The 13,072-nt window shown below is 40.2% G+C and overlaps 1 protein-coding gene across 3 annotated transcripts in view; it reads right to left on the bottom strand.

The window, feature by feature from the left end:
* Positions 1 to 13,072, bottom strand: part of TMPRSS7 (transmembrane serine protease 7) — a 43,172-nt gene that overhangs the window by 4,541 nt on the left and 25,559 nt on the right. For all 3 annotated transcript variants that reach the window (XM_054680888.1, XM_054680887.2, XM_063806980.1), the window contains exons 12-14: positions 10,244 to 10,354; positions 2,325 to 2,441; positions 1,237 to 1,408 (exon numbers count right to left, since the gene is read on the bottom strand). In XM_054680888.1, coding sequence (XP_054536863.1) covers positions 1,237 to 1,408; positions 2,325 to 2,441; positions 10,244 to 10,354 — 400 coding nt within the window. The remainder of the gene's footprint in view (positions 1 to 1,236; positions 1,409 to 2,324; positions 2,442 to 10,243; positions 10,355 to 13,072) is intronic.

The raw sequence follows: 13,072 nt of genomic DNA, 5'->3' as shown, positions 1-13,072 counted from the left end.
GCAGAAAGCGTAACTGTGAGCCTCCCTTGTCTCCCTCAAAAAGTCAGAAATGACGTAAGCTGTATTAGGAGTGGCAAGTAATAGAAAATTCACCCAACAATGTCCTAAGCAAATGCCTGGACATTTTCTTTCCACTAGTATTTCATGAACCACACACAGGTCAAGAATGTTGGTAACTAGAATTAATTTGTTACATTCTTCCTATTCATGCTGACAATGGCATTTGATGGAGAATCCTACTACCAAATTCAAATGATATGAATACCAAGATAGATTAGAAATCAAAGTGCTATAAGCAGGAATTTAATGAAATTCCTTCTGGCAAACTACTGGAAGCCTTAATGATCACTACTCTTACTGCTCAACAATGCCCATTCATAGGGTCACCAACTGCCATTCCCATCAGTCCTTCCAGAATCCCAATCTTGACCTCCATGACCTTGCACAAGTCACAGAAGGACTTGTAATCTCCATGTGAAGCGTCCATCTCCATCAGCATAACAGTGGGGTAAAGAGTGGGAGTGAAAAAAATGAGGAAGCCCCAAAATTTTGGTCACTAATTTGCTTAGCTGATGTCTCATGAGTGGCAATGGACACCCAAAGAAATATTAGGGTTAATACATTATTTGGAGCAGTTTCACAGCATTAGAGACTCATGATCAAACAGATGTGAAGCTATCTTAATAATTAACACAAATCCTATAATTTTCAGGGGAACAAATATCCAAACTGTGTAACTTCATTGAAATACTCAAAAAAAAAATGCAGAATGAGAAGTAATGATTTTTTTAACCTAAGATTCAGTAGATTCCAATAGTAAGTTTAAGTTTTAAGTGAGGTTATTTTCTAAGATGTCCTCTTACCCTTGGCTGGAAGAGCATCTATCCCATCATAATCCCATTGGGGACCTCCATTCTCCAGTCACTCTCCACTGCCCATTCTTCTCCACATTCTCCACACATTCTCTTAAGTTTGCTCCCTCTGAGTTAAAAGCCCTATCTTATTTTCCCAGCCTTAGTAAAAGCCTATTCATTCTTGATGTTTCCTTTGTGCTTTTTTTATACCAATAATACCTTAAAAGAAAAATGTTTGTCACACACGTGGGATCCAAAAAATGAAAGTGCAATTGAATTGATTGAATGTCCCCAACAGGGATCTGCTTCCCACAATTTGAGGGCAGATATGTTGTCTATGGCCACAGAGTGCCACTTGAAAGTAAGGACCGTGATGCCCTACCTGTTTCCATGAAAACAGTGGGCTGCAGAAAGAAGCCACTCCCTGGAGATGACTGAGGCACCACAGTAGGCAGATCCAACAAAGTGGAGGCTGACCTGCCACGGCCAACCCCCCTCCAGGGTGTCTGTGCCTCCGATGATGCGGTGAAGGGCGGAGGAACTCCTGCTGCAGGCTTTGGTGGAGAAAGGGCATGTGATTTAAAGGTAGACTTGGAAGAAAAACTAGAAGTTAAGCCAGTTTTAGTGCTGGCTGGGAACTGACTCACTAGGTAGCAATTTGAAATCTCCTTATCTAGAGGACAGAGAACATGTGAGTCTGTCTGAAACCAATACAAACAAACCACTCCCTCCTTCCTGAAGCATGCCCTGACACAGTCTCTATACCACAACGCAGATGAGAGGAGGAGGGGGACCTGCTGTAACAGCTGAACTGACACAAACAGCTGCCTATGGATTTAGATTGTCAGGTAAAGAGGAATGTAAATGAATTGAGAATTTCTTTGAAGTTGTGCTGATGTGACAGAAAGTATTGGGGAAAAGATTTAAAAGACCTGGACAAATGAAAACCTACTGGGAAAACTAGTTATCAGAGCAATTGTTTGCTAGTGTAAATAGTATTGGTAAAGATGTATAATTTACATGTTGCCACATGGCCAAGTAGTGGCCACATGACTAATAGGAGCATGTGGGAGATTAGTTATTGAGTCAAGCCTAAAGAAAGAAACAGCACTTGATATTGTTTGTAACATAAGGCATTATTAACAGGTCATCCACTGCATTCCAGTTTCTATTTATTTTCTCACAGGGTTTTTTATTTAAGATCTTCTCCCTTGATTAAAATTATTAAAAAGTGAAAGTTCTCATTTTAAAAATTTAATTCATTAATGCTGTTATCAAGAAGACAGAATCCATTCCAGAGTTTTTATTTCTGAGAAACAATTTCAGACTCAGTTTGTCAATAGTTACTATTCTTGTTTTGGCTATGGCAACCTCGATCAAGGGAAATACACCAAGAAGGGAATGAAAATATAAAAAACAGGTAAACTGAAGAGGGAATACAGGAACCCAAAGGAATGAATTTCTACTTACTGCAGCCTTCTTCATCACTTCCATCTGGACAATCCACTGTCCCGTCACATTTTGCATTTTGTTTCCTAAAGCAAATATCATTGCCACACTTAAAAGTTCTGTTGTTGCATGGAATACCTAACAATGGACAAAAGAAGAAACAGCTTTCCTTAGCCAGAAACAAACTTGAGTGAATGAGATTTGAATGAATAACTCCAAACCCCATAAAAAATGGTTTAATCACAGAATTGGTATTTGCTGCTCTGGGATAAATGGCAGAGAGAAGAGAAGCAACCTCACAGCGATCCATTTCTTCACCTAAGAAAAGCCATTTGAAGGCTGGCAGGCATATTTGTTGAGAATCAATCCAACCACCTCTTCTTTCTCCCACAGCAGGTGAGACGTGAAGAAGTGCGACATATCAGTGGCTTTAGGCTGCAGCCTCTTTGCTATTACCTTCTCTTATTCTCCAAGAAAACTTTTGAGCAAAAATCACAGCCATGCTCAGTTATTTTATATCAGTAGGAGGCAAAATGGACAGACTTGTGAATTACAACACATTTGTTCACAACCTTGGAGGTTTGTTTCTGCAAGGGTGAGAGTGGAACGTGTTCCATTCCAGTATTTGGCAAGTTCCTCTACATCAGGTCCTCTGTATCCTACAATCCTGAGCATCATTAAAAGCAAGTAAGCAATAAGAAACTGCCAGTATTACAAAAGAAACTACCATCAGAGTGAACAGGCAACCTACAGAATGGGAGAAAATTTTTGCAATCTACACATCTGACAAAGGGCTAATCTCCAGAATCTATAAAGAACTCAAACAAATTTACAAGAAAAAAACAGACAACCCCATCAAAAAGTGGGCAAAGGATATGAACAGACACTTCTCAAAAGAAGACATTTATGCAGCCAACAGACACATGAAAAAATGCTCATCATCACTGGTCATCAGAGAAATGCAAATCAAACCCACAACGAGATACTGTCTCACCGCAGTTAGAATGGTGATCATTAAAAAGTCTAGAAAAGGCCAGGCGTGTAATTACAGGTGGCTCATGCCTGTAATCCCAGCACTTTGGGAGGCTGAGGCGGGTGGATTGCCTGAGGTCAGGAGTTCGAGATCAGTGTGGCCAACATGGTGAAACCCCATCTCTACTAAAAATACAAAAAAAATAGCTGGGCATGGTGGTGTGCACCAGTAATCCCAGCTACTCGGGAGGCTGAGGCAGGGGAATTGCTTGAACCCGGGAGGTGGAAGTTGCAGTGAGCCCAGACTGTGCCACTGCACTCCAGCCTGGGCAACAGAGCAAGATTCTGTCTCAAAAAAAAAAAAAAAAAAAAAAAAAAGTCAGGAAACAACAGATGCTGGAGAGGACATGGAGAAATAGGGACACTTTTACACTGTTGGCGGGAGTGTAAATTAGTTCAACCATTGTGCAAGATGATATGGTGATTCCTCAGGGATCTAGAACTAGAAATACCATTTGACCCAGCAATCCCATTACTGAGTATATACCCAAAGGATTATAAATCTTGCTACTATAAAGACACATGCACACGTATGTCTATTGCAGCACTATTCACAATAGCAAAGATTTGGAACCAACCCAAATGTCCATAAATGATAGACTGGATTAAGAAAATGTGGCACATATGCCTGGCTTGGCAGGTCCCACGTCCACAGAGCCTTGTTCACTGCTAGCGCAGCAGTCTGAGATCCAACTGCCAGGCGGCAGCCTGGCTGAGGGAGGGGCGTCCGCCATTGCTGAGGCTTGAGTAGGTAAACAAAGCAGCCAGGAAGCTCAAACTGGGTGGAGCCCACTGCAGCTCAGCAAGGCCTACTGCCCCTATAGACTCCACCTCTGTGGGCAGGGCATAGCTGAACAAAAGGCAGCAGACAACTTCTGAAGACTTAAATGTTCCACTCTGACAGCTCTAAAGAGAGCAGTGGTTCTCCTGGCATGGCATTTGAGCTCTAAGAACGGACAGACTGCCTCCTCAAGTGGGTCCCTGACCCCTGTGTAGCCTAACTGGAAGACACCTCCCAGTAGGGGCCAACAGACACCTCATATAGGCGGGTGCCCCTCTGGGACGAAGCTTCCAGAGGAAGGATCAGGCAGCAATATTTGTGCTCTGCAATATTTGCTGTTCTGCAGCCTCCACTGGTGATACCCAGGCAAACAGCGTCTGGAGTAGACCTCTAGCAAACTCCAACAGACCTGCAGCTGAGGGACCTGACTATTAGAAGCAAAACTAACAAACAGAAAGGAACAGCATCAACATCAACAAAAGGGACATCTACACCAAAACCCCATCTGTAAGTCACCAACATCAAAGATCGAAGGTAGATAAAACCACAAAGATGGGGAGAAACCAGAGCAGAAAAGCTGAAAATTCTAAAAACCAGAGCGCCTCTTCTCCTTCAAAGGAATGCAGCTCCTCACCAACAACGGAACAAAGCTGGAGGAGAATTACTTTGACAAGTTGACAGAAGTAGGCTTCAGAAGGTAGGTAATAACAAACTTCGCTGAGCTAAAGGAGGATGTTCAAGCCCATCACAAGGAAGCTAAAAACCTTGAAAAAAGATTAGACAAATGGCTAACTAGAATAAACAGTGTAGAAAAGACCTTAAATGACCTGATGGAGCTGAAAACTATGGCACGAGAACTACGTGACACATGCACAAGCTTCAGTAGCTGATTCGATCAAGTGGAAGAAAGGAAGATCAGTGATTGAAGATCAAATTAATGAAATGAAGTGAGAAAAGAAGTTTAGAGAAGAAAGAGTAAAAAGAAATGAACAAAGTCTCCAAGAAATATGCGACTATGTGAATGGACCAAATCTACGTTTGATTGGTGTACCTGAAAGTGATGGGGAGAATGGAACCAAGTTGGAAAACACTCTGCAGGATATTATCCATGAGAACTTCCCCAACCTAACATGGCAGGCCAACATTCAAATTCAGGAAATACAGAGAACACCATAAAGATACTCCTTGAAAAGAGCAACCCCAAGACACATAATTGTCAGATTTGCCAAGGTTGAAATGAAGGAAAAAATGTTAAGGGCAGCCAAAGACAAAGGTCAGTTTACCCACAAAGGGAAGCCCATCAAACTAACAGCGGATCTCTCGGCAGAAACCCTACAAGCCAGAAAAGAGTGGGGGCCAATATTCAACATTCTTAAAGAAAAGAATTTTCAATCCAGAATTTCATATCCAGCCAAACAAACTTCATAAGTGAAGGAGAAATAAAATCCTTTACACACAAGCAAATGCTGAGAGATTTTGTCACCACTAGGCCTGCCTTACAAGAGCTCCTGAAGGAAGCACTAAACATGGAAAGGGACAACTGGTACCAGCCACTGCAAAAACATGTCAAATTGTAAAGGCCATCGATGCTATGAAGAAATTGCATCAACTAACAGGCAAAATAACCAGCTAACATCATAATGACAGGATAAAATTCACACATAACAATATTAACCTTAAATGTAAATGGGCTAAATGCCCCAGTTAAAAGACACAGACTGGCAAACTGGATAAAGAATGACAAGTTAACAGGTGCAGCACACCAACATGGCACATGTATACATATGTAACAAACCTGCACGTTGTGCACACGCACCCTAGAACTTAAAGTATAATAATAATTTAAAAAAAAGAGTCAAGACCCATCAGTGTGCTGTATTCAGGAGACCCATCTCATGTACAGAGACAGACATAGGCTCAAAATAAAGGGTTGGAGGAAGATCCACCAAGCAAATGAAAAGCAAAAAAAAAGCAGAGGTTGCAATCCTAGTTTCTAATAAAACAGACATTAAACCAACAAAGATCAAAAGAGACAAAGAGGGCCATTACATAATGGTAAAGGGATCAATTAAACAAGAAGAGCTAACTATCCTAAATATATATGCACCCAATACAGGAGCACCCAGATTCATAAAGCAAGTCTTTAGAGACCTACAAAGAGACTTAGACTCCCACACAATAATAATGGGAGACTTTAACACTCACTGTCAATATTAGACAGATCAACAAGACAGAAGGTTAACAAAGATATCCAGGACTTGAACTCAGCTCTGCACCAAGCGGACCTAATAGACATCTACAGAACTCTCTACCCCAAATCAACAGAATATACATTCTTATCAGCACCACATCACACTTATCTAAAATTGACCACATAATTGGAAGTAAAGCACTCCTCAACAAATGTAAAAGAACAGAAATCACAACAAACTGTCTCTCATAGACCACAGTGCAATCAAATTAAATCTCAGGATTAAAAAACTCATTCAAAACTGCACAACTTCATGGAAACTGAATAACCTGCTCCTGAATGACTAGTGGGTAAATAACGAAATGAAGGCAGAAATAAAGATGTTCTTTGAAACTAATGAGAACAAAGACGCAATGTACCAGAATCTCTGGGACACATTTAAAGCGGTGTGTAGAGGGAAATTTGTTGCACTAAACACCCACAAGAGAAAGCAGGAAAGATCTAAAATCAACACCATAACATCACAGTTAAAAGAACTAGGGAAGCAAGAGCAAACAAATTCAAAAGCTAGCAGAAGGCAAGAAATAACTAAGATCAGAGCAGAACTGAAAGAGATAGAGACACAAAAAACCCTTCAAAAAAAAATCAATGAATCTGAGAGCTGGTTTTTTGAAATGATCAACAAAATTGATAGACCGCTAGCAAGATTAATAAAGAAGAAAAGAGAGAAGAATCAAATAGACTCAATAAAAAAATGATAAAGGGGATATCACCACCAATCCCACAGAAATACAAACTGCATCAGAGAATACTATAAACACTTCTATGCAAATAAACTAGAAAATCTAGAAGAAATGGATAAATTCCTGGACACATACACCCTCCCAAGACTAAACCAGGAAGAAGTTGAATCTCTGAATAGACCAATAACAGGCTCTGAAATTGAGGCAATACTTAATAGCCTACCAACCAAAAAAATTCCAGGACCAGACAGATTCACGGCCAAATTCTATCGGAGGCACAAAGAGGAGCTGGTACCATTCCTTCTGAAACTATTCCAATCAATAGAAAAAGAGGGAATCCTCCCTAACTTATTTTATGAGGCCAGCATCATCCTGATACCAAAGCCTGGCAGAGACACAACAAAAAAAGAGAATTTTAGACCAATACCCCTGATGAACATTGATGCAAAAATCCTCAATAAAACACACTGGCAAACCAAATCCAGCAGCACATCAAAAAGCTTATCCACCATGATCAAGTGGGCTTCATCTTTGGGACACAAGGCTGGTTCAACATACACAAATCACTAAACATAATCCATCATGTAAATAGAACCAATGACAAAAACCACGTGATTATCTCAACAGATGCAGAAAAGGCCTTTGACAAAATTCAACAGCCCTTCATGCTAAAAACTATCAATGAACTAGGTATTGATGGAATGTATTTCAAAATAATAACAGCTATTTATGACAAACCCACAGCCCATATCATACTGAATGGGCAAAAATTGGAAGCATTCCCTTTGAAAACTGGCCCAAGACAAGGATGTGCCCTCTCACCACTCCTATTCAACATAGTGTTGGAAGTTCTGGCCAGGACAATCAGGCAGGAGAAAGAAGTAAAGGGTATTCGATTAGGAAAAGAGGAAGTCAAATTGTCCCTGTTTGCAGATGACATGATTGTATATTTAGAAAACCCCATCGTCTCAGCCCAAAATCTCCTTAAGCTGATAAGCAATTTCAGCAGTCTCAGGATATAAAATCAATGTACAAAAATCACAAGCGTTCTTACACACCAATAACAGGCAAACAGAGAGCCAAATCATGGGAGAACTCCCATTCACAATTGCTACAAAGAGAATAAAATACCTAGGAATCCAGCTTACAAGGGATGTGAAGGACTTCTTCAAGGAGAACTACAAACCACTGCTCAACAAAATGAAAGTGGACACAAACAAATGGAAGAACATTCCATGCTCATGGATAGGAAGAATCCATATCATGAAAATGGCCATACTGCCGAAGCTAATTTATAGATTCAATGCCATCCCCATCAAGCTACCAATGACTTTCTTCGCAGAATTGGAAAACACTACTTTAAGTTCATATGGAACCAAAAAAGAGCCTGCATTGCCAAGACAATCCTAAGCCAAAAGAACAAAGTTGGGGGCATCACGCTACCTGATTTCAAATTATACTACAAGGCTACTGTAACCAAAACAGCAATGGTACTGGTACCAAAACAGATATATAGAGCAATGGAACAGAACAGAGACCTCAGAAATAACACCACATATGTACAACCATCTGATCTTTGACAAACCTGACAAAAACAAGAAATGGGGAAAGGATTCCCTATTTAATAAATGGTGCTGGAAAAACTGGCTATGCAGAAAGCTGAAAGTGGATCCCTTCCTTACACCTTATACAAAAATTAATTCCAGATGGATTAAAGATTTAAATGTTAGACCTAAAACCATAAAATCCCTAGAAGAAAACCTAGGCATTACCATTCAGGACATAGGCATGGGCAAGGACTTCATGACTAAAACACCAAAAGCAATGTCAACAAAAGCCAAAATAGACAAATGGGATCCAATTAAACTAAAGAGCTTCTGCATGGCAAAAGAAACTACCATCAGAGTGAACAGGCAACCTACAGAATGGGAGAAAATGTTTGCAATCTACCCATTTCACAAAGGGCTAATCTCCAGAATCTACAAAGAACTCAAACAAATTTACAAGAGAAAAACAAGCAACCCCATCAAAAGTGGGCAAAGGATATGAACAGACACTTCTCAAAAGAAGACATTTATGCAGCCAACAGACACAAGAAAAAATGCTCATCATCACTGGTCATCAGAGAAATGAAAATCAAAACCACAATGAGATACTATCTCACATCAGTTAGAATGGTGATCACTAAAAAGTCGGGAAACAACAGGTGCTGGAGAGAATGTGGAGAAATAGGAATGCTTTTACACTGTTGGTGGGAGTGTAAACTAGTTCAACCATTGTGGAAGACAGTGTGGCAATTCCTCAAGGATCTAGAACTACAAATACCATTTGACCCAGCAATCCCATTACTGGGTATATACCTAAAGGATTATAAATCATGCCACTATAAAGACACATACACACGTATGTTTATTGCGGCACTATTCACAATAGCAAAGACTTGGACCCAACCCAAATGTCCATCAATGATAGACTGGATTAAGAAAATGTGGCACATATACACCATAGAATACTATGCAGCCATAAAAAAGGATGAGTTCATGTCCTTTGCAGGGACATGGATGAAGCTGGAAATCATCATTCTCAGCAAACTATCACAAGGACAGAAAACCAAACACTGCATGTTCTCACTTATAGGTGGGGATTGAACAATGAGAACACTTGGACACAGGGTGGGGAACATCACACACCAGGGCCTGTCAGGGGGTAAGGGCCTTGGGGAGGGATAGCATTAGGAGAAATACCTAATGTAAATGACGAGTTGATGGGTACAGCAAACCAACATGGCACAAGTATACCTATGTAACAAACCTGCACGTTGTGCACATGTACCCTAGAATTAAAGTATAATAATTTAAAAAAAAAGAAAAAAAGTGTTTTCAACACTAAAATAAAATTTTTAAAAATTGAAAAAAAAAGGAGAATCTGCCAGTATTCACACATGAACACACACATACACACTCACACACATACACACATTCCACCCCATTTAGAGTGACCAACTGTCCCTATTTGTCCCCTTGGGACTAAAGGGGTTCCCAAGACAAGGGACTTTCAGTGCTAAAACTGGAGAAGTTCCAGAGAACCTGGGACAAGTTGATTGCCCTAACCCCTAACCCATCAGAGGTATTTTTGTCCTGATTTAGAAGAGTTTCATAGGAGGAACAGCAGGGCACAGAGGACTCTCCCTCACTTTGAGTGCAGTTTTGCTCATCCCGGCCATTCTCACAGTCCCTGAAGCCATCACAGATGAGAGGGCCATGCTGCCTGAAGGAGCTGGTATTGCAGGCAGGTTGAGGGCTCACTAGAATAAAAAATAAAAACAGAAAGTTCACGAGCCTGAGACACCAGCTGGGTTCTCTGATGATCAGCAGTGCCAGTCTCAAGGTACAAATCATTAGGATGACCTATAAAACAAAAAGTGTATTTTCCTCAAAACTGACACTTCCATGAGGAAAAGTAGGTGTTTAAACTTTGGTGTGATTTCTAGCACTTGTTTTGTCAGATCTGATTTTTGCTTTTGTATAAATGCGTTAAACTCTGATGGCTTGTTTATTTAGTTACAATTAAATGCATCATAGTAATTTATTTTAAGGGAGATAAAAATCATAAGCTGTGATCTAAATCAAACTCGTCTACCTTCTGAAGCAAAATAGGAGTGTCCTGAGATTGGAGATTTTGTCTTCTTCATCTCCGTACCTCAAGCCCCCGAACAAATAGTAGTTGTTTACTCAAGGTTTGTTGAATGAATTCATGAATGTGAGATCTTAAAGGATAACAGACTTTGGGTTTATGTGGCCCTGTGGTCTCTTTGGAATTATTTTGTCTGATGAGATCCATTTCCTGAATTAGGAAATATTCATGTAAATCTATCATGTTTTTCCTCTTTGGAATAGTTTCATGAATTGCTTTTAGACCAGCAACAAGTACAAGCAAGCAAATTTAGAAAGTATGATTCCTTAGACATTTCTGGTTTTGTGAATAGTTATCAGTTTTGCTATCTGCACCTGTTTTTTCAGAGCTAGCTCTTGTGAGGGCAGGTAGGAGGATATTGCTGCCCTAAAATTGTTCATTAGGTCCCTCAGTATACCTAATGGACTCTTAGAGAATAGCTCCAAAAAATGGCACAATGAGGAATAATGATTACCAAAAAACAGTCCTTATTATAAATTAACAATAATCATTTTTGTTTGGAGAATCAGCACAAAAAATAATAATGTAAAAAAACTCAGTCATTATATAATGATCAGTATTTATTTTCTTAAGAAATAGAACACTATAGATTTAAATAATCAATGAACCATAAGCTAAGACAAATTTTGTGTTTTGTTTTGTCAATTAAAAAAATAAGGTATAAACTAGGCATGGTGGCTCGTGCCTGTAATCCCAGCAGTTTGGGAAGCCAAGGTAGGAGGACGGCTTGAGGTCAGGAGTTTTAGACTGGCTTGGGCAACACAGTGAGACCCCATCTGTATGAAAAACAAAAAAAAAGTTAGTGGCATTGGTGGTGTGCGCCTGTATTCCCAGCTACTCAGGAGGCTCAGGAGGGAGGATCCCTTGAGCCCAGGAGTTCGAGGCTGCAGTGAGCTATGATCACACCACTGCTCTCCAGCCTGGATGGCAGAGCAATACCTTGTCTCTAAAATATAAATAAATAAAGTATGTAGTCACAGGTTATTTTTTATTAATATAATTTTCACTGTTAGATATAGCATATCCACTATATTTTTCCAAGGATACAAAAAAGATTAAATAGCATCATCATTGTAACTGTATTTGATTTAAACACTCTGGACCTTCAGGAGAAAATGCTGCCAATGGTGTCACACAGTCCAGTGAATTGTCCTTCCCATATTGCTCCCTGAAACTAGAGATAGATTCAAGAATGAGGTACAAATAGTCATGAAAAATTAAGACAGAGATTCTCCACCCAAAATAAGAATATCCAGTTACCCCACACCTTAGTCATCACCAATGTGATGTCAATACAAATTGTACAGGTTAGAAAAATAACAACAAAACTTTTTCTTTTATGGGGCTGGCTGCAGTGGCTCGTGCCTGTAATCTCAACACTTTGGGAGGCCAAGGTGGTCAGAATGCTTGAGGCCAGGAGTTTGACACCAGCCTGGGCAGCAAAGTGAGACATTGTCTTTAATAAAAAATCTTTTAAAAATTAGTGATACATGGTGGTGCACACCTGTAGTCCCAGCTACTCAGGAGGCTGACGTGGGAGGATCGCTTGAGTCCAGGAAGACAAGACTGCAGTGAGCTGTGATTGTGCCACTGCACTCTAACCTGAGTGACAAAGCAAGACCTGGTCTCAAAGAAAAAACAAAAAAGAAAAGAAAACACACACACAAAACCCGTTCTCTTTTATTTACAAACAACATATGGGATCTGGGCTTCATAAAGGAGCATGCTGAAAGAGCAGTTCTCTGCAAATTCTGAGCTTCTCTCTAGATGGAGAATCTGTGCCTTCAAACAGGATTTCGGTGTTTAAGATTGTGGTAAATTAAATTATTAGCCATAGATCTTTACTCCCCGTGGTAGTATTATGCACCCCAGTGTTACCATAGCCCCAAGGTGTACAGAGTGAATTTCCCTGCCCCTGACTTTGTTCTCAAGTGTGTGACTTGATTTGAACAATAGAATGTAACACAAATGATGGTGTGCCGGTTCCGAGCCCAGGCCTCATGAGAAACCATGTGCTGCTGCTCTCCCCTCTTTTCCTTTTGCCACTGCCATGACTAGCCCACTGGCTCAATGAGGAAAACAGCCATCAAAAGTAGAGCTGATTCCAATCTTGGAAGAACCAAGCTCAGGTGGACACAATGCTTGAAGCTGAGCCACCCATATGAGCCCAGCCTAGATTAGTCAGATCCCAGAAAATCCACAGATGCATGATCAAGAATAAATGATTGTTTAAGTCACTGGGTTTTGGGGTAGTTGGTTATGCAGTAATAGATAATAACTACAAAGACTAAGGATATATATCAGCAGCAATCATGGTCCTGAGAAGTTA

This window comes from Pan troglodytes, chromosome 2 (assembly GCF_028858775.2).
Source record: "Pan troglodytes isolate AG18354 chromosome 2, NHGRI_mPanTro3-v2.0_pri, whole genome shotgun sequence".
In the NCBI taxonomy this organism is placed as follows: domain Eukaryota; kingdom Metazoa; phylum Chordata; class Mammalia; order Primates; family Hominidae; genus Pan; species Pan troglodytes.
The sequence above is the reverse complement of the archived record's forward strand: the minus strand, read 5'-3'. Positions and strand labels throughout refer to the sequence as shown.